This window comes from Ustilaginoidea virens, chromosome 1, assembly GCF_000687475.1.
Source record: "Ustilaginoidea virens chromosome 1, complete sequence".
Classification (NCBI taxonomy): domain Eukaryota; kingdom Fungi; phylum Ascomycota; class Sordariomycetes; order Hypocreales; family Clavicipitaceae; genus Ustilaginoidea; species Ustilaginoidea virens.
The window spans coordinates 4,404,035-4,427,616 of NC_057316.1; the positions used below are offsets into that span (position 1 = coordinate 4,404,035).

Here is a 23,582-nt window from a genome sequence, read left to right on the forward strand (position 1 = left end):
TTGCGCATGGCGCTGCACACACTTCAGACGGACCTTGACACGAACCGAACAAACTTGTCCCCACGCAACCCACGCACGAATGCGCGCCTTGTTGTTCATCATATCATACCGAGCGGCAGCATGCGCATGCGGCGTCCAACCGGGGCTGCCTGCTGAGCCTTTATCAAAAGGTTCATCCATGCTGGTTACGGACGGCGGATATATTGCATCCCCCCGCCCATGATCCATCCGAAGTGTGTGGGTGCGAACCAGACACACCGACACAATTGGCTCGCGTCGCTTCGGCCACGTCCCCGTGCCCAACTTCGGGTTGCCTGATTAGACATGGCGGCAGATAATCCACCACAAGAGGCATTTCTTGCTTCGCGTCCCTACTTGGGCGATGGAGCGGCATGGGGGCTCTTTGCCTCGTCTTGACTCGATCAACATGAACATGGCCTTTTTTTCTTTTCCGCGCGGCTAGCGTGGACCTGTTCAAAAGTGCCCTTGTTGAACTGACATGCGGGCCGCAGCAGTGGCAGCGCTTGTAGGCAGCGGAGGGGTATCATCAGTTGGAGCTCACCATGCAACCACCATGCAGACGCGCCTCTCCTACCACCCAGACAGGGCAGGGCAGATGGGTTGCCACTGGGCCCTGGCTTTCAATACATCAGGCAAAAATGAAACCGTGGGGGTCAACATGTCATGGAGCCCGGAGCATGGAGCCATCCGTCGGACCAAGTTGCAAAGACCATGACTTGACTTGTCACGGCCGACATTTGCGTGTGACTTGCTTGCCATGATCTTGCCATGATGCGGGCTGTTCGCGTTCAGGCCAGCTTGCGCAAAAGACGCATCAAAACTCGGCTGCTGAAAAAGCGATGTCCGAGCTTTTTGCTGCTTAATGTCGCCAAAAAGTAATCTTGAAAGTCATGGGAAAAGCAACATGACGGAAAACGCCGACGAACCCAGTCAGTAGGCTGGCTGTCCTCATCCGGTATCGACAGGACTTGCTTGCTGCCTCTTTTGATTTGAGCCTAGATTTGGTGAGCGGGACCTTTTCCGCCAAACGCGGCAAAAGATACAACAAAAGAAATAAAAATAAAAATAAAAGAAAAGAAAAGGAAGAGAAAAATACCTGCAATATCGCTGGTCCGTCAAAGCCAGGGTGACAATGTCCACGTCATGCCGTCCTGGCTTTTTGATTTGGCCAACTTTCCCCCCCCTTCCCCCCCCGAGTTGACAGACACGTAAGCTCCTTCTTGCCAGCCAGTTGCCACAACGGGCGAGAAATTGTCAGAAACCAAGGAACAAGCTGTCCGAGCCAGGTGGATCAAACCCAAAAGCAAGCGCGCAGGCGCCTCCACCTGGCTTGTGCGGCGCGGCGGGCGAACACCGAGAAAGCCTAGAGGCTAAACACATTTAGCTCCCAACAGCTGAGGGCCAAGCATGGGTCCTGGCTGGCTTGAAGGATTCCGAGCCTCACTCGAGCCGGAGCAAGCACATTGCCATTCACCCGACAAAGAGCAGCAAGTGGTGGTCCGTAAGCACCCACCGTGAAGCGGGGTCGGCATCGCTGGGGATAGTTTCATGGGGACGTCCCATGAGCGGTATACTTTGCACTCGGGACACAGCGAGGGATTTCCGAGAGCTGTTCAGGCTTCCAAGGAAAACGGACCCCAAGTTCCAAGCCATGACTAATCTTGGAGCCATGGGAAGGGGGGGGTGGGGGATTTTTCGGGTTGGCGAAGCCCCGTTTCCCCGTTTCCGTTTCCGAGTTGCGCTCCAAGCGACGGACGATAATGCATGAGGGAATGCTCTGGAGGCAGAGGCCTCTCTTTCTTTGTCAGCCTGGCTCGAAGTGACGGACGATATGCATGAGGGAATATTTTGGAGGCAGAGGCCTCTCTCTCTCTCTCTCTGCCAGTCTGGCTCGAAGCGACGGAGCGACGACGTAGGCTCTTCCGTCTCTGGGGAAAAGACGGAGAAGCACAAGACAGGGGCAACACCGCCGCGTCTTTTCCTGCCACAAAAGAACCAAAAAAGAAAAAGAAAAAAAAGGCCGCATGCATTGTCCGGGGCGCGCGCCGGGTAGGGAGCAAGCATCGGTTCTCTCCCCAGTAAGCCAAGCGGACGCCGACGCCGACGCCGAGGAGGAACCCGTCCGCTGCTCGACTTGCTGCTCGACTTGCTGCTCGTCTTGCTGCTCGTCTTGCTGCTCGACCTGCTGCCCGACTTGTCTCTCGACTCGTTGCTCGACTTTTTCCCTCCGGCCGCGTCGACTCTCTACCGGTTCGCATCGAGAGAAAATCCATGCCATGAGCGCGGTTGGGGGAGCGAAAACCCCAACCAACTCCTTATACATACAACAAGGAAAGGAAGGGAGCACCCGCGGACGGCGAGCACCTGCCTCTTTAAATCTAGACGCCGCACACCGCACACCGCACACCGCTCAAGAGACACGACATGGCTGGCACATTGACGCAAGGAAAGGAAAGCCGCAGAATCAAACCCCCGAGCCCAGCCGGCCAGCCGGCCAGCCGACCAGCGGGCGGAACACCTGTTGCTGCCTCCCAGCAAGGTCTGGCTGGTCGGCAGCTGGCGCCGTTGGTGATGCAACGTCCATCAAGGTACATGGCCATCAGGTGCAGCTGGTCATCAGGCCGCAAGTGGCCATCAGGGTGCTTGGGCTTGCGGCCAGTGTTCCCGGCAAAATCGCCGTAGACTGACTCCCTGTGCTTGTGAGGCATATGTCTGGTGTATGTGTATGTGTGTCTCGGCCCCAGTGCCTGTCTGGTTGCCAAACTTCCACGTACGTACATACGCACCTACGGAGCACGCTACCATGGCTTCCTCGGCGTCCGAGTTGATTTTGCACGTGGTGCCTTGCGCGTCCCGCCGAGGCTGCTGCTGAAAATATCAAGCAGAGTCGCATGTCCAAGCAAGCTGACGGGACGGCGGCTGCCCCGGCCCAGCCTCATGACCCATGACCGGCCGCACAGCAACCAAAAGAACCATACAAGATGGGACTGCTTGGCTCACTAGGTTGGGTACTCGGCTCACGTCATCGCTAAACCCCTTCTTCAGCATTCATAATGTCTGGGTCCTCGTCCATGGACAGCCAGCCGTTCGTGGTACCAAATCGCCGGTGCCCCAAAACGACGGCATCATCCGCCTCCACAGCCAGCTCGTGACAAGACGGAAACCCCAATTGACAGGAAACTATTCACATTGAGGATACTAAAGGAGCCTACCACTTATCCATTTCGCTCATACCAATATCCCAAAACCTGTCACCACCTGCGTCAGCCTCTCTCCCTCACAACACCTCCTCTGCCTTGGCAAAGCCTTCAACGACTACGCTTGTCCGCGATCCACTGACAGCTTGCCAACGCCTAGGCCAAACCGTCTCTTGACTGCCTTCCAAGACTCCACGAGTCCAACGTACGTTGCCACGCAGCCTGCGACGACAGCCCACTCCCACGTCAGACCGCTGTGCTTGAAGACGGACGTGTTGACATTGGGTATGTAAATGACTGGAAACGTCACCAGAAACCCAGCCACAACCGACCAAAACAAGACCGAGTTGTGGTACACCGTCTTCAACACCGAAAACGGGCCAGACCAACGCTTGTCCATGGAAAATAGACTGTGATGAAAGTGCTTCACCTCCCAGGCTGTGACTAGAAGCAAGAAGCTTAGCGTTGCAAACGTCGTCGCTCTCGCCCGAAACACGGGTAAACAGTCCTTGCCAACGCCGTCATTGCACCCAGCCGGCAAATCATGGAAACCCTTGTCCAAAGACGCATACGCAACCAGCATGAACGCTGCCAGGCAGAGAGAGCCCATGAAAGTTCCGTACATCATCTGATCACGAACCAGGTCCAAGGTGAAGACTCCTGATGACAAGCTTCGAGGCGGCCGCTGAAGAATATTGGGTTGCGCTTCCTCAAGGCCGAGGCCCAGCGCCAACGGGGAAGACGTCACAAGATTTGCCCATAGTATTTCTAGCGGCGAAAGCGGGAACACGGGCACTTTTTCCCGGTCTTTAAACGCTAGACCAATGAGGAGTAGTATGACCTGGGCCAAATTTGAAGTGAGGAGATGCAAGAGAAACTAAACAAGGTCATGTTTCTGTCAGCAGCAACCCTTGTTGCGAAAAAAATTAGAAAGGGGGAAAAAAGGAAAATAAAAGAAAAAGAGAAAAGAAGATAAAAAGAAGAAGAAAGAAGAAAAAAGGAAAAAAAAAAGGGCCCACCTTTTGAATATTGTCAGACAGTCTTCGGCCTTCTTTAATACCAGTAACAATGGAAGCAAAGTTGTCATCAGTAAGAACCATGTCAGATGCCTCCTTGGCAACATCGCTTCCACGATCACCCATTGCTATGCCAACATCAGCCTGCTTCAGAGCCGGTGAGTCGTTGACGCCGTCGCCCGTCATGATACAGAAAGCCTTCCGCCGATGAAGAGCTTTGATAACTCGGACCTTGGTCAGCGGGCTGCACCTAGCAATAACCAGGGGCAGAGCGTGGAGCGCATCAACCTGGTCGTCAGTGAGGTTTTCGAAGTCTGCGGCTGACATGACCATGGTAGGTGAGAGCGGCATATTCCGGGATATGATGCCAACCTCGTAAGCGATGGCTGTGGCAGTCTTGATGTGATCGCCAGTTACCATGTGAACCGTTATACCGGCTTCCTGGCATTGCTTTACCGCGCCAGCGGTTTCAGGTCTAGGCGGATCGTAGAGCCCAGCCAATCCGAGGAAGCGAAGGTCGCGCTCCACGTTGGCCCGGTCTTGGAAATCGTCCGCCTCTCCCGACATGGTTTTATCGGCGATGCATAGGACTCGAAGCCCTTCGCTAGCAAGCGCATCTGCTTTGGCTAAAATGGCGTTCTTGAGTTGGTCATCCTCCTTCAGCTTTGGCAGAAGCGCCTCGACCGCGCCTTTCGTGTAGACGTGGCGTTCCTTGCTCAGATCATTTCCGTAAACTACGCTCATCAGCTTGCAGGAAGAGTCAAACGGAAGTTCCGCAATAAGGGGACCGCGTCCAGTGCTTTTACCAAATCGCATTGCAAACACTTTGAGCGCGATTTCAGTCGGTTCCCCCATGGCTTTCCATTCCGCGGGTTCGAAAGCTGTTGTGACGCTGCTGGTATCCGTCTCGGGCTCTTTCTTGCTATCGGAAATCGTGGCATTGTTGCACAAGACGATGGTGGTGAGGAAAGCATCGAGGCAGGCTCCAACAAGCGAGCCGGACCAGGAAACCGTTCCACTGCTCGGATCGTAAGGATCTGCCGCGCCATGGACGGCGCCAACAAGCCCGTCACGGAGCCAAACTTTGCGCGTAATCATGCGCCCTTGGGTGAGCGTTCCGGTCTTGTCGGAGCAGATGTCTGTGACTCCGCCTACTGCTTCAAGCGATGGCATTTGTCGGACAATGACGTGGCCCTTGACCATGGCTTTGGTGGCAACAGCCATGGTCACAGTCAGGACAGCTAGCAACGATTCAGGAATGACCGCAACGCCAACACAGATGCCATAGAGAAGAACGTCATCGTTGACGTCCCACAGGCTTACGGAGAAGACGATGACGGCAAGAATAATGGCCAGACCAAACAGGAGAAAGGCAAACTTGCTAAGAGTCGCTTGCAAGGGAGTACCTTCGAGACCTAGAACACTACGGACAGCTTGGTAGGAGGCATAGAGTGCTCTGGTCGCAGGGTTGCTGCCCTTGACCTCCTTCTTCTTCTGTCGCAAAAGTTTGGCTATTTGACCAACTTCGGTTTCCATTCCCGTCGATATGACAATTCCGGTAGCGCGGCCACGAGTCACAGAGCTGCCGCTAAAGGCGAGGTTGATGCGGTCGCCAACTGGCATGTCCGGATTCGTAAAGACCGTGTCCGCATCTTTACTAATGGCTACGGATTCGCCAGTCAGGTGTGCCTCGTCAGTTGTCAGGTTGATACTCCGAACAAGACGCAGGTCTGCGGGTACTACGTCTCCCGTGGCAAGAGAAACCAGGTCGCCTTTGACGAGCGTCTCGGCCTTGACGGTGCCACTGCGGCCGTCCCGGATCACTTTGCATTTGGGTGTCGACAGCGCATACAGAGACTGAATAGTTTTCTCTGCGCGGTAGTCTTGGATCAAACTATTATCTGGTCAGCACCGCCCGGCCCCCAGTGCGCAAGGTTTCATAGGTATAGACACGTCTTGGCTTTCCAAGAATGGCAGGGAAAAAAAGGGGACAAAAAGGGGAAGTAAGAAAGACGACGGGGCCGCAGCTCTGACTTACCCAACAGTAATATTGAGCACGATTACGGCCACAACGACGCTTCCCTCGGTAAAGTCACCAATCGTAAACGATATGGCGGCTACAGCGACGAGGACAACAGTCAGTGCATTGGCAACTTGCTGCATGAACATCTCCCAAGCAGAGAGACCTTTGGCGCCTTTGATAGCATTGGGACCATCCCGGGCGAGCCGGTGGGCCGCCTCTTGGCCGCTCAGTCCATGATCAATGTCGGAGGACAGCTGCTGCGCGACGCTGCGGGCAGAATGCGTGTGATGGCGATTGGACTTTTCACTGTGGCATGTATCGGGAGGCTCCTCTATAGGTGGTTGGTCGTCAGGACCGGCAGGGGTCGACGAGTCCGAAGAGGAGTTGACGTGTTCTGCACCATTCGTACTGACAACAAGAGGTTCTCCCATCGAACGTGTATCAATGCTGCTCTGGGCAGGCTATGAAGAAGCGTTTGGAAGGATAAAGGGCGAAGCAGTGAGGCTTGTAGGGGGACGCAGTGAGAAGGAGAGCCGAGGTTGGAAACAAGCGGAACAGATAATGAAGATATAGGAAAGAGGAGATTTAGAGGGCCTAATTGGCGATGGAAGAGAAGAATACTATGAAAAAAGAGAAGAGAGACGACTAAAAGCGGGCCAAGAGAGACCAAGACAGCGGCACTTCGCAGGGGATGACGCCCCTCCCCAGTGGCGAGCAATCATCGTCTTGCCCTGCGCGGTTCCATAAAGTGGCTTTCCTGGCCTTGGGGGGGGCCGAGGGGGAGATGGGGGATGGAAGGGGGTTTGGGATGGTGGATGGGCTTGAGAGATGGCGACGATAACTCTGGGGGGAGGGGGGGGTAGAACCACATGCCAGCTTCTTGGAGAAGAATGCGGGGGGAAGGTCCTCTCGAGCAGCGCCTTCCGTTTGGACACCCACCACCGCCACTGGCAGGCCTTTTGTTTGGCTCCTCGTCAGCCCCGGGCTTGATGGCGCCGTGCCAAGCCAACTTCAAATGGTTCACGAGATGGTGGGAACTGGGTTTAGTTTAGGCGGGTTGGGGCTGGTGCTGGGTGGTTGGTGCTGGGTTGGGCGCGGCGTGGCTGTGTATGGATAGATAACTTGGCAGTGAATGACTTGATAGACGGCATGGCACACCGCGGAGCATTTCGAGGCTATTTATTATTTTTTCCCTCTCCGAGATTGTCTCCGAGACTTTCTGCTAAAAGACCACACACCATGTTGCCAGAGGTTGAACGCCATGGATATGTTACATGTATTGTCCAAGACTCCACGTGATGGGTGCGGGTGCGGGTGCGGGTGCGGTCCAAGGAGGTGTGGTCCGACAACGGCAAGCAGCTGCAAGCAGCTGCAAGTCATCGCTCTCCAGCTGCCAGCGTCACACGACAGACCGCACGGCCTCGCTGCCTCCAGCCATCTCTGCCCCAATCAGCGACGGCACTGCAGCGGCTGCATCCTTCCTTATCCCTGGTGGCTGCGAAGGCAAAAACCCCGCCATCGCCATCGTGGAGAGCTTTCGTCGCGCCAACCCCAGTATTTGAATCCACCACATGCAAGCAGGAAATCTTGGAAAGGCGAGCCTCCCAAGTGCCCACTAAAGTGCCGGCTCGTCCTGCACGCCAAGACTCTCAACATGGCCCTGCGGTCTGACGACTTTCCCGCCTGGCTCCCGAGTTACCGCTTGGCCCATCAGACCGCTTCTCATCGCCGATAACCAGCGCAGACGCAGCAGCTCGCGCGCGTGGGAAAGGGGCTTTTTGCGTTTGCCGAGCTATTATCGCCGTGTCAGTCCCCGAGGAACGTGGGCAAGCTCTCCTGTTCCGTCAAGAAGGGAAAAAAGCCCCCACCCCCGGCCGCCATGATCAAGGTTTCATCCCGCCTGGCCACCACCAACCACCAGGCTGAAGTGAAACTTTCCCCGGCAGCCCAGCGAGCCTTAGCCCGCCCCCGCACGCACGCACGACTTGGCGCCAACTTAAGCATAACATGGCTGATCTTGTCCCCTTTCGTCTGGAGGTCTGGAGACACGGGGGAACCCCTGCCCTGCCCTGCCAGCGGCGGCAGCAGAGCGTGCATCCGAACCAGCCGCGTTTCTTCGCTTTTCAAGCCGGCCAAGCTCACCTGTATGCCGCTGCTCTATCTGCCAAAAGACTGCAAACACTGCCTCGCAGAATAGGAAATCCCTGGATAGCAAGTCGACCGTGCCGATGCCGTGACTTGGGTCGACACAGCCACAGCCAAACAGTCAACACAGCCAAAGGCAAGAAAGAGGAGCACGCTTGCTTGGCAAGCGACGGCGCCGAGCAGGCCATGCCGTCCCGTGGTGTGCGGTTCAAACCAGCGCAGCATCACGAGCGGTCACGACGTACAAAGGTGCCGTAAACGACGAACGAATGCACCTGCTGCTTGGCATTGTTGACCTGTCCTGCCGACGTGTCTTTGCACTCCGTCCGCGCCTTGCCCCACGGTACTCACGATGACGTCGTCGTCAAGAATCCCGCTTTGACATGTCCTGCGGCTCGGGCAGGTGACCAGCGGCTACCCCAATAAATTAATGTACGGCTCAGGCCAACTACCCATAACAAGCGGCCGATCGCCTATCCTCCCCCCCACAGGAGCGAGCAACTTGATCTTTCTCCTCTCCTCGTCCACATCGGATACATACATGAACCCCATCACCGTAGCCGCCCTCACCACCTCGGGGGCATCCTTTACCGAGGCATGCATCACCGCCAGAGTCCAATGCTGCATGGTGGCCGATGGGTCTTCGCGAACCAGCTTGCCCTGCTCGTAGGCGGAGTCTTGAAATAGATGGGCAGTGTTAGCAGGGGTTGGCAGATGACGGTGGCCTGATGGCTACGAGGGGGAATAAAAAAAAAAAAAAAGGGGAGGGAAGGGTGGTAAGGGCCACAGTCAGCACAAGGACGTACAGTCGGAAGCCTTGTATATTACGAGCGCATCAAAATCAACCTGTTGGATCTGGGGGCTCAGGGACATTTTTTTATCCCCAAAAAAGTACTCCTTGATGGCCTGCTCTCGCGAATGCTCCAGAAACACGTCGTCTCTTTCTGCCACGCCTTCCGAGCGGTCCAGTCCAATGATGGTGATGGGTTCGCCTAGGCTGGTGCGCTCGGCTGCGAAGCGTTTGCTCAGCTCGACGTTGATCCGATTCGAGCCCAGAACCACAATCAAGTTGACTGGGAGGGGAAAAGCAGCCGCTGCTGCGTTAGTCGGTCATCCCACAGCGACGGTTGTTCACGAGATGGCAAAAACCGAAAGAAAAAAAATACGATCCCCCCCCCCAAAAAAAAAAAAAAAAAAAAAAAAAAAAAAAAAAAAAAAAAGAGAGAGAGAGAGAGAGAGAGAGAGAAAGAGAGAAAAGCCCGTTTGGGAATGGGGCAGCACGACGCACCCGAGAGCTCCTCCGCAATGTGAGCAAGTAGATCGGTGCCAATCTTGCTCTTTTCGCTCATGCCCGTAGAGTCCACGATGACGCCGGAGCTGCGCACGCCCTCGTCCTCGCTCAGCCGCCCGCTGACCGTGCCGGCAAGCCTGCTGACCAGCTCCCTGTAAAAGTCGGCGTCGTCCTCGGGCGAGCTCCTGCCGTAGTAGTACACCAGGGGCAGCTTGACGGGCACGGCGCTCGGCCCGCTGGTCGGCGTGGAGCCCCAGCCGTCCGGGGCCTCGGGGTCCATGACGGTCGCGAAGACGCCGGCGCTCAGGGAGCCCGGCAGGCTGAGCATGCCCTCCCTGGGGTCGGCGTTGACCAGGATGGGCCCGTGGCCCTGGCGCGTCGCGTAGCTGGCCAGCGTCCTGGCCAGCGTGGTCTTGCCCGTGCCGGGCGGGCCGGCGATCAGGACGCGCGGCCCTGCCCGCCTGTCGCGCGCGGCCGCGTCGCGCATCTCGCTCAGCCGGGCGTGCAGGTTGATGTGCGAGTTGGCCGGGTTGGCGGGCGGGGTGGCGTACTCGGCGACAAAGTCGTCGTCGCAGCGGCCGTCGACCTCGAGCTCGCAGCCGTGCCAGGTGAGGATCTTGGACTTGACGCCCGCGAAGCGGTAGGCGTTGCGGAGGGCCAGCTCGACGCCGTCCTTTTCCGCCGTTCCGGAGAGCAGCTTGACGACGACGGCCCTGCCGATGGGGACTTCGAATCGCCACTCCCAGGCTGGTTTGAGCACAATCGTGCGTGTCGACGAGGCCACGGTCTGTTTTGAGGAGCGACGCGCAGTGTCAACCGGGTTACGCCGCGTCGTCAAATGGAATTCCAAAAGGAAATAAAAAAAAAATCGCCCGAGAGGCAGGTGACCTACCTGTGCCGGAATCTGACCCAAGCCTGGGATTGACATTGTTTACAGCTGCTGCGTCGACGGAACCAAGCAGCTCCGCCCCGTCATGTTTCGAGATTGGGAAGGATGGCGGATTTTGCGAGCAGACGGTGACGGGAGCCTGCCTGCCATCTACGACGGTTTATCGATAACCAATGCGATCGAGGCTTTCTTTTTCCCCTTTATTTTTCTTTTCTTTTTTTTTTGGGGGGGGGGAATGCTGGGTGGGGAAGCAAGCCCAGCAGCAGCAAGCAACAACAAAGCATTACCAGCAGCCCCGTTCGTTATTGTCTCACAAACAGAGTGGCGGACGCAAAGACACGCAAAAGTTACAAGCACAGCTAGTCAGAGAATCATATTGATCCCAGCCCGCATGCACAGACGGACTTCGCAGCTATTGAGGCTTTACGGGACGGATTTCCCGGCAACGCGCCTTGTGATGCTCGCTGTGAGCCAGCTGTCGTACCCCTCTGCTTCTTCCTGGTAACCTTGCGCATGTCCATCCCCGGCACCTACAAGCACTCGTGCATGGATCTTGTCTTGTCCCTTCTAAATGCTGCCGATGAATGCAATCATGGAAAAGAATAAAGAAAAAAAAAAAAAAAAAAAAAAAAAAGGGAAAACGCTGACGATTCCGGCAAAGCTCGGATCCCATGCCCCATGGGCTTGAGTTGCCCCCCAAAAACTGTGATGCTAGTCTTTTCTCGTTCATATACTGTCGTAAATCTCGCGCGTGGCGTTGTTTGCGTTGTTTGCGTTGGTTGCGTCGGTCGCCCGCTGTTTTTTGGGGCGCTTTTGGTTTTCAAGTACGGAGAACTCTCGGCTTCGGTTGCGTTACAAAGGCGTCGTGAGCAGGTGGCCAAATATTCACTGCGCCATCTCTTCAAAAATGCTCGCCAAGCTCCTTACCCCGGTGAGGATGTTCTCGTCGGGGCCTTGGCCTGGCGTCCATGCAGCATGGGCGAAATCGATGAGCTTCAGGCTGTAAATTTGCGGAAGAGACACCTCGAGTTCGGAGAGTTCGGAAGCGTCATCCTCGACTTGATCGAGATCCTCGTCGTCCAAGCCAATGCCACTATCAATGCGCTTGGTGGTCCGGGTACACGATGCATGCTGCTCCGCCGACTCCACAATGAGGTTGTTTTGTTGGATGGCGTTTCGAAGAGCCTCGCCGTCACCCTCGTAGACGAACAGAAGTGATGGTGAAAACATGCGGGTCTCATGCCTCGACAGGACGTCGCGCACCTGGGCGAGATCGCGCGCAAACGCTGAGCAGACGGCTTGGCCCAGATCTTGGTCAATGCCAGCAGCCTTGTTGAAGATGAAGCGTCTGAACTCGTCGACCACGTTGTCCTCGTTTACGGAAACGCGGCCGTAATCCTTGTCATAGATCTTGTACTCTTCTTGGTCCAACTCTGACGCATCGTCGGATCCGCGGAAAACTCTCATGCCAGCAATGCGGAATCCAAGACTGCCGTGTGTCGTTTCGGCGCTGATCTTGTCGAAGCGCTCCTTCTTTTGCAGCGGCGCATCGTCCGCCCATAGGCGAACTCCCAACTTGACGTCGAGGATGTTGGCGCGCTTGAACCCGTGAGTGGCATTCCCCAACGCGATGGCTTTGTCGGTCTTGATCTTCTTGCCCTTGGAGGGTATCCACGTCACGTCATCTGCTGGCTGAGGGGTCCCAGGAGCTTGTGCGATTTGCTCCGCAACAGAGGCGAGGATCTGATCCTTGGCAGTCTCTAGCGTACCGTTTTCGGAGATGACTCCAGCAACGGCGTCGTCAATGCCGCCGTGAACCGGGTCGCTCAAGACGAGAGTCCCCATGAACAAAGGCATGAGTTCTGCCAAGTCGGGATATCGTCTGTTGGCCGACTGGTAAAAGTCGATTTCGGCTTGCGTACATGGTTTGATGAACAGTCCGCCATCGGCGTCACATAAAGTCCCAGCACTATGAAAAGGGCGCATCCATTAGTCTGCTGCTCTTTCGACCGAGCGCGCACAGCTGTTGCGACATGGGCTTTGATGGGGATGGTCGGGCTGAATAGCCACGGCGAAGCAGCGGTTGGGGGGGGGGGGGCTTTTACTCACTGTCCTGCCACGGCATAATTGTACTGGCGGAGATCCTCCGGACGAGGAAGTTGCTTTGCACCCATTCCGTTGTACAGGATCGCCGTCTGTTTCGAATCGCAACAGGCGACAACCCCACACGGTTCCAGGTTGAATATGGAGCAGCGGAGGAAGTACCGGGTCGATGGAATGAAATGATGCGGGAGGAAGGAGGATTTTTGATACCCGCGATGGTGGACGAGGCGCAGGGACAGTTGGTCAAGGGTTGCAAAGCGGCAAGTGAGTTGCCTCGGACAGAAAAACCACGAGATGGAAGCGAAATATCCCTTGGTGATGAGATCTGGGGCGGCGTATCGAAATTGACAAACGGAAGATTGGCGGTTCAGCTTCTTTAAAAAAAAAAAAAAAAGTTGAAAAGTAAATAAAAAACAAACATCGACCACTTCCCAACAGCGGTATGAAAGGGTTGGTCGAGGGGCGTACTGTCTTCCAGCTATGCGACGGATGGCTTTGAGGCAGAAAAGTCATAGAGGGTGGAGGGGTGTTCACCGTTCACGCAGAAAGCAGCCGCAAGGCATTATGAGGTACATGTACCCTGAGTACTCCGTACTAGTACAGGTTATGTGGAGGGGTGCCAGGATCGACTGGGGCCAAATGCCTGGGCAGATGGCAGATGAGTGAGTGGGTAGGGTGACGTTGACTGATTAGGTAGGTTAGATGATACCTGTTGGTGCTTTTTGATTGAGGAATCAGGCAGGAATCAGAAATCATGCGCAGCGCAAAGTCTCGCAAAGCCTCGCAAAGCCTCGCAAAGCCCAGCAGTCAACCCGTCGACAGCCAAACCTGGAGGGGGTTGATAGGGTTGATATGTACATAGTACCTTGCGCAGCAGTCTGTGCTCCGTACAACGCTACATGTAGGCTAGGGCGGGTTTGGCGACAGGCACGGAGCATTCCTAGGAGGTAGGTACTGTCTGGTACGTCCGTACCTTTTCAAAACATGATCAGTGGGCCCAATCAGTGGGTCCGGCCTGCTTTTGGTCAAGGGCATGCCGATGCCAGCCAGCTGCTCTCCCCGCATGATGACGCAGCCAGGCCCCAGGCCCCAGCCAGGTGATGGATAACTGCATGTGGACCTCCCCAAGCGCCCAGCGCCCGAGCGAGTACTTAGTATTTAGTACCTGGTGTGAGGACTCCGACTAGGGTGGCAAGAGCCATCAGACTCGCTCATGGCAAACGAGAAACGGGTCAAACAAGTCACGCTCACCGCAACGCAACGCAACGGGCTCAGCGGGCTTAGCGGGCTCAACTCATTGGCCGGATGGTGTCAGGCTTGCGTGACGTGCGACAGAATCCCCAACCAGACGAGTCCTGCATCGTTCGTGGGAGCACAGCAGTTGGCTCAGCCACAGCCCAGCACAACGCCATCCTAAAGTCGCGGCTTCCGCCAGGGGCTGTGCCTTGGGCGTCTTGGGCTGAATCTGCCTTGCCAAGTTGACGGTCTGGTCCGCAGTAACGGCTGGGAGCACCTCAATTAGCACGCACTGAACAGCAGCACCTTGATAGTAGGTGTCGGCGGGGATACCGGTGGATCATCACATGTGTCGGGAATGTCCGGATACGAATGTGGCATATATAACCGAGGGAATAGTAGCCCCTTAGGGTTACCCCCGTGCCCACTATAAATAGCTAGTGACCTGAGTACTGTTGAGATAGGTTAGGTCAACCCTTTATAATATACCGCTTTCTCTCCCTGCTTCCTGACATGGTAGCAATTATGAAAATAACACAACAACCTCATTCTCATCCTTTTATTAGGTGCTATAGCACTATATCGTTCGATATCTAAGATTGTGCTACAGTTACCATTCTCCTCGGATATCTATTAAGGTGTGATAATAGATTCCTGCTAGATCTATTGAAACCTTATATTACTATTATACTCGTGTAGCCTCTTATAATAAAAAGGAAGCTATTCGGAAGATCGCGACACTTTTCGTGGTTCAACTTTATCTGTAATTAACCTATTCAGTCAGATAATCAGCCTTTCGTGCCCAGAACGTTACAAATAGTAAAGATAAGTGCCGATATAGTTAATTATAATAAACCTATATACATTCTGATATCCCGATACGAGTGGGATATCTAGTATAATTATATTCGGAGCGAGGCTCAAGCAAAGAAGGTATAGGATCTCGTTAATTCTAATTAAGCAGTAATCCTTAATAAACCTAAGGATATTACACTCTAACTATATCGACCTATTCTAGTATAATTATTGGTGTCGATATTAAGAGAAACACTAATAGAAAGTAGTCCTTCTAGGAATATAAGGGCAGCCTCAGTATTAAGGGCAGCCGCAATATAAAGCTATTTACAGCCAGACTAATAGCTAGAAGACCCAAATAATTATTTCAAACGGAGATAAATCCTAGATAGCCTAGGCCCTAACGAATAAGCTACTCTCGTTAATATTATATTAAGAAACAACCGGCATAATTATACCAAGCTGGAACGGGCCCTTTCTAAATATATAGAATGGTTTAATACAACCCTCGGCCTAGAATTTAAGTAGATAATAGCGATAAGGTCGATAATAAGGGATAAATTACGTATCTTAATTAAACGCATGCAGCCGGTAAAGATTGCTATTACCGAGCATATTATATAGCACTTCGTTTAGGTTATAGAATAGAATCTCAATAAATATAACATTTTGGAATAGCTTAGTAAAGTATTAACTATTTACGACCGATTGGAATAAAGTAGCTTAATCCTCCTATTAGGGAATAAGCCTGTTAATATATTAGCGAAAGCCCTCTCTTAGAAGTATCCTAGCATCTAGGATAATATCGATTAAGAGATTACTAGAGCCGAAAAGCGAGGGCAATATATTAACTTTCGTAAGATTATTAAAGATGCGAGGCAATAGGTAGAGCTTTAAGAAAAAAGGAATATTACTACTAAAAGGAAGTATACCGTATTTACTATTAAAAGAAAGCCTTTATTAAAGGCCGCCGCCACCCCTAGGAATACTACCGGTATAGCTTCAGCTTCAGCTTTAAAGGAACTATTATTAGAATCAACGCCTTATAAATACTATAAGTAACCGTATATTAAGAAGAAGGGACCGTATTATAAAAGCTATTAGGCTTTTATTCCTTTTTTAGCGCCTAATAAATTCCGCTTAAAGATTCGGAAGGAAACTAAAAAGGCCGCGATAGCAAAAATAAAATAGGAAAGCAAAAAAGTATAAGCTGCGTTTAAGGCCTTTTAAGATATATATAATAACGACGATAATAATAATAAGAATGACTTAATTAAATCGAAGGGAAAAGAAAAAAAGAAGCAGGCCTTTACCGCAAAAGGTATTTCTACTAAGTCCTTCTCTAACGAATCTCCCGCTTTATAGGCTTATATTATTATTAATATTAGTGTAACGGTATATATATTTAACGACGAAAAGTGGTTTCTATATATTAATAAGGCTATCGATTAGTATATTCGAGGTATATCGGGCACTACTAGGGTCTAAAGTATTAGAACCGTTCAAATCGTACTAGAAGATAGACGAATTATTACCTTTGCCGATATTCTATATATTCTCGGGATATTTATTGTTAAAATCCTATAGTAGCCTACTAGGCTGCTGGCCTAATGCCCTACTGGCTTACTGACCTTCTGGCCCTCATACCGCCTCTTGGACTTATGGTAGTCTTACCTTAGGCCTTTGCCTTTTACCTTAGGATTTTCAGTGGATTATTTACTGTATATCAAGTAAGTAGGCCTTAAGGTAGGCCTTGTTAAAAAGGTGTGGCATTGCTAAATTAGCGTGGTGGGCCTACTAGTGTGGTGGCGGCCTACTAGTGTGGTGGCTAGTCTACTAGTGTGGTGGGTAGTCACTAGCGTGGTGGCTAGTTACTAGTGTGGTGACTAGTTACTAGTGCGGTGGTTAGGGTGGTTGGAAAGGCTGGATATAGTGGGGCTGCTGACGTATTATATACGTGGCATAGCGAGCATTACGGGGAGCTTTCTTACTGGCTACTCTGGATGCCTGGGCCCACCCCTCCTTCGTGTATATATAGGATAGCTTTCCCCCTTCTTTCTAGATAGTAGAAGGGTAGCACAATCGAGTCTATTAATGCACTATATGCCTCTTAACTTCTTACCTTCCCTGCGTTTTCTGGTTATCTTATATTTGCCTTGCCTTTACACTTGCCCTGCTTTATAGCACTTGTATAGTCTTAGGACTTGGTGAAAAATCTAGTATTTATACTAAGATTAGTTCATAGGTCGCAGACAGTCTCGTGCCATCTAGCTAGCTAGTAAGGCTCTGCTTTTATAGTGACCTTAAGAATTGCAATATTTATTAATATTCTTTCTGAATTATTAATAAAAAAGAAAGGATTATATTAGAATACTAAGACGGATAGAATTTACCTTAGGAAAGGAAGAATATAAGAAAATATCTTTTAGATCCACCGAATTGAAGAGAAACCCTGCATTCTATATCAGGCAGGCGGAAATAATATACCTATAAGCGAATTTCTTATAAGGGCTTAGAATTTTAGAGAAGAAAAGCCTTAATATACCTATTTAGCTCGAGGAGATAATCGCCAGCTGAAGATTTCAATAAAAATACCTCATACTATATAGCACGCCCGATTTAGGCACCCGGGAAGGGATCCAATAGATTACATCTTTAAGGATATATTAAATATGCCTCCTAAGCAGGCAAAATCGGATTATAAGGTTTATAGCAGCGTGAAAATTATATAGTAGATTTTATAATACCCGTAAGAGGCATTAATGCCTTAGGAACCCTTTAAGGTTATATCTTTTAACCTTTTCGTATAATCACCTACTTTCAATAGTAATAAATATATCGCATTATTTATCTGCCGATTTATAGGAATAAGGTCAATATTCATAATACCTAGGAAATCAGACCTTCTGGGTTATTAGCTAACCTTCGAGCATCGGGTTCTACGCCTATATAATATAAAAATCGTAATAGTTATTTCTAATAACAAAATAGTGCTTTAGATATTACGAAGTCGGGAAGAAGCTAGGCAGAAAGGCATTATGCTTCGGTTATCGAGCCTTAGTTACTAATATTAGAATGGTTATATTAAACATTCTAAGAGGGTATTAAAGATAAAGATATTACTTCTAAGCACATAAGTAGGATTCCCTAAGGATCTATAGCCTATTACGGCAGAAGCAGCAGTATATCTATTAAATCGTATGCCTTAGAAATTATTTTATGATAATTAGAAATCGCTACTTTAAATCCTTCAACTTTAGCTTTAATAGAATCGGCCTGCCTAGGGATATCTACCGGAAGATATGCGCCCTTATATTTACTACCTTCGCGCTTATAGATATATGGCCTATATGATAACGAGGGATAGGATATTATACGCCGGTCTAAAGCTTAATTAGAGGGCTTATATCGGCTATTTGGTAGGATATATCTCTATAACCTAATACCTAATTTAGGTGCCTTTATTAAAGAGAAGCTATTAATTCAACTTAAGCTATATTATATTTAATGAGACGATCTTCTATAAGGATAAGGAACAATTGCCGATACTAGCCAAATAGAGGGAGAACCTAAATACCTTTATTAGTAATATAGAGGAAACCCCTATCGTCGATGACTTCAAGCTTATTATATTAGGGAATCTGATTAAGAACCCCTTTGCTGATAAGGCTACTATTAATTAGGGCACTACGCTAATTGACACAATTGAGGCTATTAATACTATTAACAATGCCCCTCAACCTAATGCTATTGACTTAAAGGTTATAGACTACCCCGAAGAGTCAATCGCTTAAGTATTACTTCCGTCCCCGCTATTTTCGCCTGAGTTGGACGATTAGACCGAGCCGATACCTCCCCTCGATGATATATTTTATATTAAGATAGAGAAAAAGGCTTATAAGGTCTTTATGGCAGCTATTATAAAGCCGTTAGCTATAATAGAGACCCTTTATATTACGAATATGCCTAAGGAGCCGGCGATATAGAGAGAGCTTTAAAAGTATCCTAAGCGCGAGGAATTTATTGCTACCGCTAAGGAAGAATACGGCAAGGTCACCAATAGGGAGATTAGGTGTATTATTCATCGGAATAATTCATCTATAGACCCTAAGATTAAGCCATTAGACCTAAAGTAGGTATTTGCCTATAAATGGGACTAAGATGGCTTCCTCACCGGTTATAAGGCCCGATTATATATTTATAGTAATTAATAACCTTTCGACCTTCGTAATACCTAGGCTACTATACTTGCGGTATATACTTTTCGCCTCCTAATGGCCCTAATATATTACTTTAACCTAGATACGCACTAATACGATTTTATTATAGCCTTCCTAAATGCGCTATTTGACGAGACTGTCTATTATAAGCAGCCTAACGGATTTCACAATAGTTATTCGTATATTAAGCTATTGCATGCCCTTTATGGGCTTCGAAGGTCGCTATTACTATGGTTTAAAGAGCTATCACGATTCTTAATAGAAAGGGGCTTCATATAGGTCTGCGAGGACCCCTATATCTTTATTAATGATACCCTTATTATGTTCTTCTATATAGATAACCTAGTCATCTTATATTATAAGTCATAGGCAGAGGCATTTAAGTCATTTTATGCTGCGTTAATAGGCGCTTTTAAGATTAAGGACCTCGGCGAGTTATATTTATTGCAATTCTCAAGGTCACTATAAAGCAAAGCCTTACTAGCTAGCTAGATGGCACAAGACTGTCTGCGACCTGTGAACTAATCTTAGTATAAATACTAGATTTTTCACCAAGTCCTAAGACTATACAAGTGCTATAAAGCAGGGCAAGTGTAAAGGCAAGGCAAATATAAGATAACCAGAAACGCAGGGAAGGTGGAAGTTAAGAGGCATATAGTGCATTAACAGACTCGATTGTGCTGCCCTTCTACTATCTAGAAAGAAGGGGGAAAGCTATCCTATATATACACGAAGGAGGGGTGGGCCCAGGCATCCAGGGAAGCCAGTAAGGGGGCTCCCCGTAATGCTCGCTATGATACGTCAGCAACCCCGCTATATCCGACCTTTCCAACCACCCTAACCACCGCACTAGTAATTAGTCACCGTACTAATAACTAGCCACCACGCTAGTGACTAACCACCACACTAGTGGACTAGCCACCACGCTAGTAGGCCACCACGCTAATTTAGCAATGCCACACCACGCTAGTAGGCCGCCACCACGCTAGTAGGCAACCACGCTAATTTAGCAATGCCACACCTTTTCAACAAGGCCTACCTTACTTGATATATAGTAAATAATCCACTGAAAATCCTTAAGGTAAAAGGCAAAGGCCTAAGGTAATACTACCATAAGTCCAAGAGGCGGTATAAGGGCCAGAAGGTTAGTAGGCCAGTAGGGCATAAGGCCAGCAGCCTAGTAGGCTACTATAGGATTTTAACACCCCCTCTGATTAGCTACTGTAATAGCAAGCTAATCGTCGTATCAAGGATAGTAAAAGAAAATGCCATAAAAGTGCTAAGGAAAAATATAGGAAAAACCTTAGTAAGTTAATATAAGTTAGTATAAGTTAGCAGGCCCTAAGACCTAGTAACTCGCGGAACCTAGTAAATTTAGGGCCCGGCAGTGGCTTGGTAAGACCATCAGCAGGCATACTATTAGTAGGTAAGTAGGTAATTTTAACCAAGCCCAGCTGGGCTTACTCCCTAATATACCAGAATTTTAATAGCGTATGCTTAGTGCGAGCATACTAATTAGGGTCGTTAGAATTCGAAATAGAGCCCTGGTTATCGCAGTATAGCGGTATAGGGCGTAAGATATTAATTTCTAGTTCCTTACAAAGGTTAGAAAGCCACTATACTTCACGGATAGTCTTAAGTAATGCATTAGATTCAGCTTCTAAAGTAGAAAGCACTACTAAAGAGGCTCTCTTAGAACGCCAGCTAATAGGACCACTATTAATAGTAGTTAGGAAGCCTCTAGTAGATTTAGAGGTTTCTTTACAGCCAGCAAAATCGCTATCAGAATAAGCGGTTATAATAGGCTATTGGTTGCTTTTAGTAGCACTAAAGCAAATAGCTTGGTTCTTAGTGCCTTTGAGGTAGCTAAAGCTGCCTTTCGCAGCATTTAAATGCACATTAGTTGCCTTGGACATAAACCGAGAGAAGTATTGAGTAGGAAATGCTAGGTCGGGTCTAATCATCATCATAAGCCACATTATAGTGCCAGTAAGGCTCTGATAAAGGCTTTGATCAGTAGGGCTAAGGTCTTTTCTACTAAATTCATTAAGAATTCCTAGTTAGAGTAGAATAAGCTGAGGTTTAGTATCCTGTAAGCCGAATTTAGCTAGAACCTCTACTATAAATTAGGCTTGGTGTAGCCATAAGAGACCTTCCTTCCTATTTCGTATAATCTATACGCCTAAGAAGAAGGAAGCCAGACTGCGGTCTTCTATAGTATAGACCTTATAAAATTTCCTTTTTAGCTGGTTAATATAAGTTATATTTAGACTAACTAATAGGCAATCGTCAATATAAGTAACAATAAAGGTGCTAGTTTACTTATTATAAAAGATGGCAGCATTAGAAGCTAAAGGTAAAAAACCTTCACTAGAAATTAGGTCCTTTAGCCGGTATTGCCATTCGCAGGGTGCTTATTTTAGCCCGTATAGGGCCTTCTTTAGTAAAATAGCTTGCTTAATAGAGGGATTAAAGCCGGCTTCTTTAAGTAAAGTTAATAGCCGTTGCCATTGAATATCAGACTAAAGCTTACTATCAGTTAGCAATAAGCTCTCTGTAAATTTAAGAAATCCATCAGGAATATCCATATAAATAGTCTCAGAAAGTTCGCTATTTAGGAAGGCGCCTATAAAGTCGATCTGCTCTATTTCCTAATTATTACTAGCAGCTAAAGCCAGTATAACCCTCTAGGTAGGTGGGATAGAGGTAGAAGCATAAGTATGCTGAAAATCCTTTCCTTCAACTTGCATAAAACCCTTAACCACTAATCTAGCCTTATATTTTATAGGCTGATTATTAGCATCTTTTTTAACCCGAAAAACAGGCCTATTGCGTATAATTTTCCTATCAATAGGAACGCTAGACTTAGGAATAAATTGGAAGACTTTAGTATCTAATAACTACTCAAATTCCTTAAATAATGCCTTTATCCAAAGGTCTTTTTTAGGGCTTCGAAGTATATCCTTCCAGCTATTAGGCGTACCATCAGGGGCCTTTTTAGCTAGCTTACGCTTAGCTGCATAGCAGGAATCCCATATTAGGTGGTATAAATCCTGATTAGGGAATAAGTCGGTAGGGCTAGTAGGGTCGGTAGGGCTAGTAGGTATAGCAGGGCCAGCAGGGCCAGCAGGGCCAGCAGGGCCAGTAGGGCCAGTAAGGTCGGCAGGAGTAAGGCTAGTAAGGATATCTATAAGGTCATCCTTTGCAGTAGCCGGGGACTATAATATAGGACGGTTATCTAAGGTAGCATTAGTATTAATAACGCTAGTAAGGTTAGTAGAGTTAGTAGGGTTAGGAATGCTTTCTAGGTCATCCAGTAAAATAGCAGGTTCTCTGCTAAATACCCCCTCTGAACCTGTATTTTGCCCTTTATGAAAGTCTCCTTCTAGGCCATTAGAAATAGGGCCTATACCTTCATTTTAATGAATAAAGGTAATAAAAGTTATTTTAGTAACAACCTTCTTCTTTAGAAGGTAGACTAGGTAAGTATTATTACCTAAAGTAGCAAGGAGCCTACCAGGCTCGGTACGGGGCGCTAATTTGCGGCTTTTTACACGCTTTTCGTATGGTATAAGCACTTCAATAGCTGCTCCAATAGCCCTAAGGTTAATAAGATCAGGGTAGTGCTCCGGCGTAATATAGTCATAATCCTTTAGTAGCTCCTAATAGGGGCTAGAAGGTCTATTAGTAATAGCTATTATATTTACTAGCATAATAATGCCGGTAATAACAGCAGACCAGAGGTTAGATAGTAGTCTTGACCAAGCCATAATAGCACGTAGCCTATCAGCTATAACCCTAATAGACCGCTCAGCTAGGCCGTTTTATTCATAAATATAAGGGCAAGATGTATTAAAAGTTATACCCTGTTCGACAAGCCAATCACTAAGCATTTTATTAATTTCATTTCCACCATTATAGTGGAATTCAATAGGCGTTTTACTATATCTGACCTATAGGCTCTATATAAAGCTCTGTAATGCTTTAAATATAATAGTGCCTTCCCTATTAGGCAGTAAGTATAGCCAACGAAATCGGGATTTTCTATCCACTAATATAAGGGCAACAGGTCGTTTGTTATATGGCATAGGTAATATAGCAAAAGTATCACCTTCTATAATATCCAGGCATTTAGCTGGATTTGGAATCGCATCTTTAGAAGGTCTTCTAACCTTCTTAGCCTATATACAGGCTAGGCAGCGAAAATTAGTATCTTTAACCTTATTAAGGTTAGGAAGACCAGGGGTATTAGTATAGGTCTTTTTAAGTAGCTGAATACCTATATGCCCTAGCCGTATATGCCAAATGCCGGCTAACTGTAATAACTTCTGATATTCTGTATCAGCAGCTACAGGGGCAGGAGTAGGGCTAGTAGCCACTACGGGATTTTTGCTAGTCGTAATAGCGGGCTCTTCGCTAGTCGTAATAGCGGGAGAGTTAGTAGTAGGGCTAGTAGCCTCTATAGGTTCCTTACTAGTTGCAATAGTAGGAATAGGGGTAATAGTGGTATCCTCAGGATCACTATAATCAGTAGGGTTAGTAGGGCTGGGGACCTCTATTGTTATACTATTAGTGACAGTATAATGGCTGCAAGGTTGATGCAGTAGTGGTGTGTCTATTCCTTTCTGTGGAAGGAAAAAGCCGTA

At 49.0% G+C, this 23,582-nt stretch overlaps 4 protein-coding genes across 4 annotated transcripts; all 4 read right to left on the reverse strand.

Annotated features, from left to right (window-relative positions):
• Positions 1-591: 591 nt before the first annotated feature.
• UV8b_00985 (uncharacterized protein) lies at positions 592-1,553 on the reverse strand (the record flags this gene model as incomplete). The annotated part of the gene is made up of 4 exons (XM_043138483.1): positions 592-849; positions 948-1,016; positions 1,118-1,128; positions 1,535-1,553. 4 exons carry the CDS (start codon positions 1,551-1,553, stop codon positions 592-594), a joined length of 357 nt encoding a protein of 118 aa, XP_042994417.1.
• Positions 1,554-3,336: 1,783 nt separating this feature from the next.
• Positions 3,337-6,688, reverse strand: UV8b_00986 (uncharacterized protein; the record flags this gene model as incomplete). The annotated part of the gene is made up of 3 exons (XM_043138484.1): positions 3,337-4,095; positions 4,238-6,128; positions 6,273-6,688. The coding sequence occupies 3 exons, from the start codon at positions 6,686-6,688 to the stop codon at positions 3,337-3,339; spliced, it is 3,066 nt and encodes a 1,021-aa protein (XP_042994418.1).
• Positions 6,689-8,816: 2,128 nt separating this feature from the next.
• UV8b_00987 (uncharacterized protein) lies at positions 8,817-10,621 on the reverse strand (the record flags this gene model as incomplete). The annotated part of the gene is made up of 4 exons (XM_043138485.1): positions 8,817-9,079; positions 9,209-9,475; positions 9,691-10,480; positions 10,586-10,621. The coding sequence occupies 4 exons, from the start codon at positions 10,619-10,621 to the stop codon at positions 8,817-8,819; spliced, it is 1,356 nt and encodes a 451-aa protein (XP_042994419.1).
• An 846-nt stretch (positions 10,622-11,467) lies between these two features.
• UV8b_00988 (uncharacterized protein) lies at positions 11,468-12,756 on the reverse strand (the record flags this gene model as incomplete). Its single annotated transcript, XM_043138486.1, has 2 exons — positions 11,468-12,551; positions 12,692-12,756. The coding sequence occupies 2 exons, from the start codon at positions 12,754-12,756 to the stop codon at positions 11,468-11,470; spliced, it is 1,149 nt and encodes a 382-aa protein (XP_042994420.1).
• Between the last annotated feature and the right edge of the window lie 10,826 nt (positions 12,757-23,582).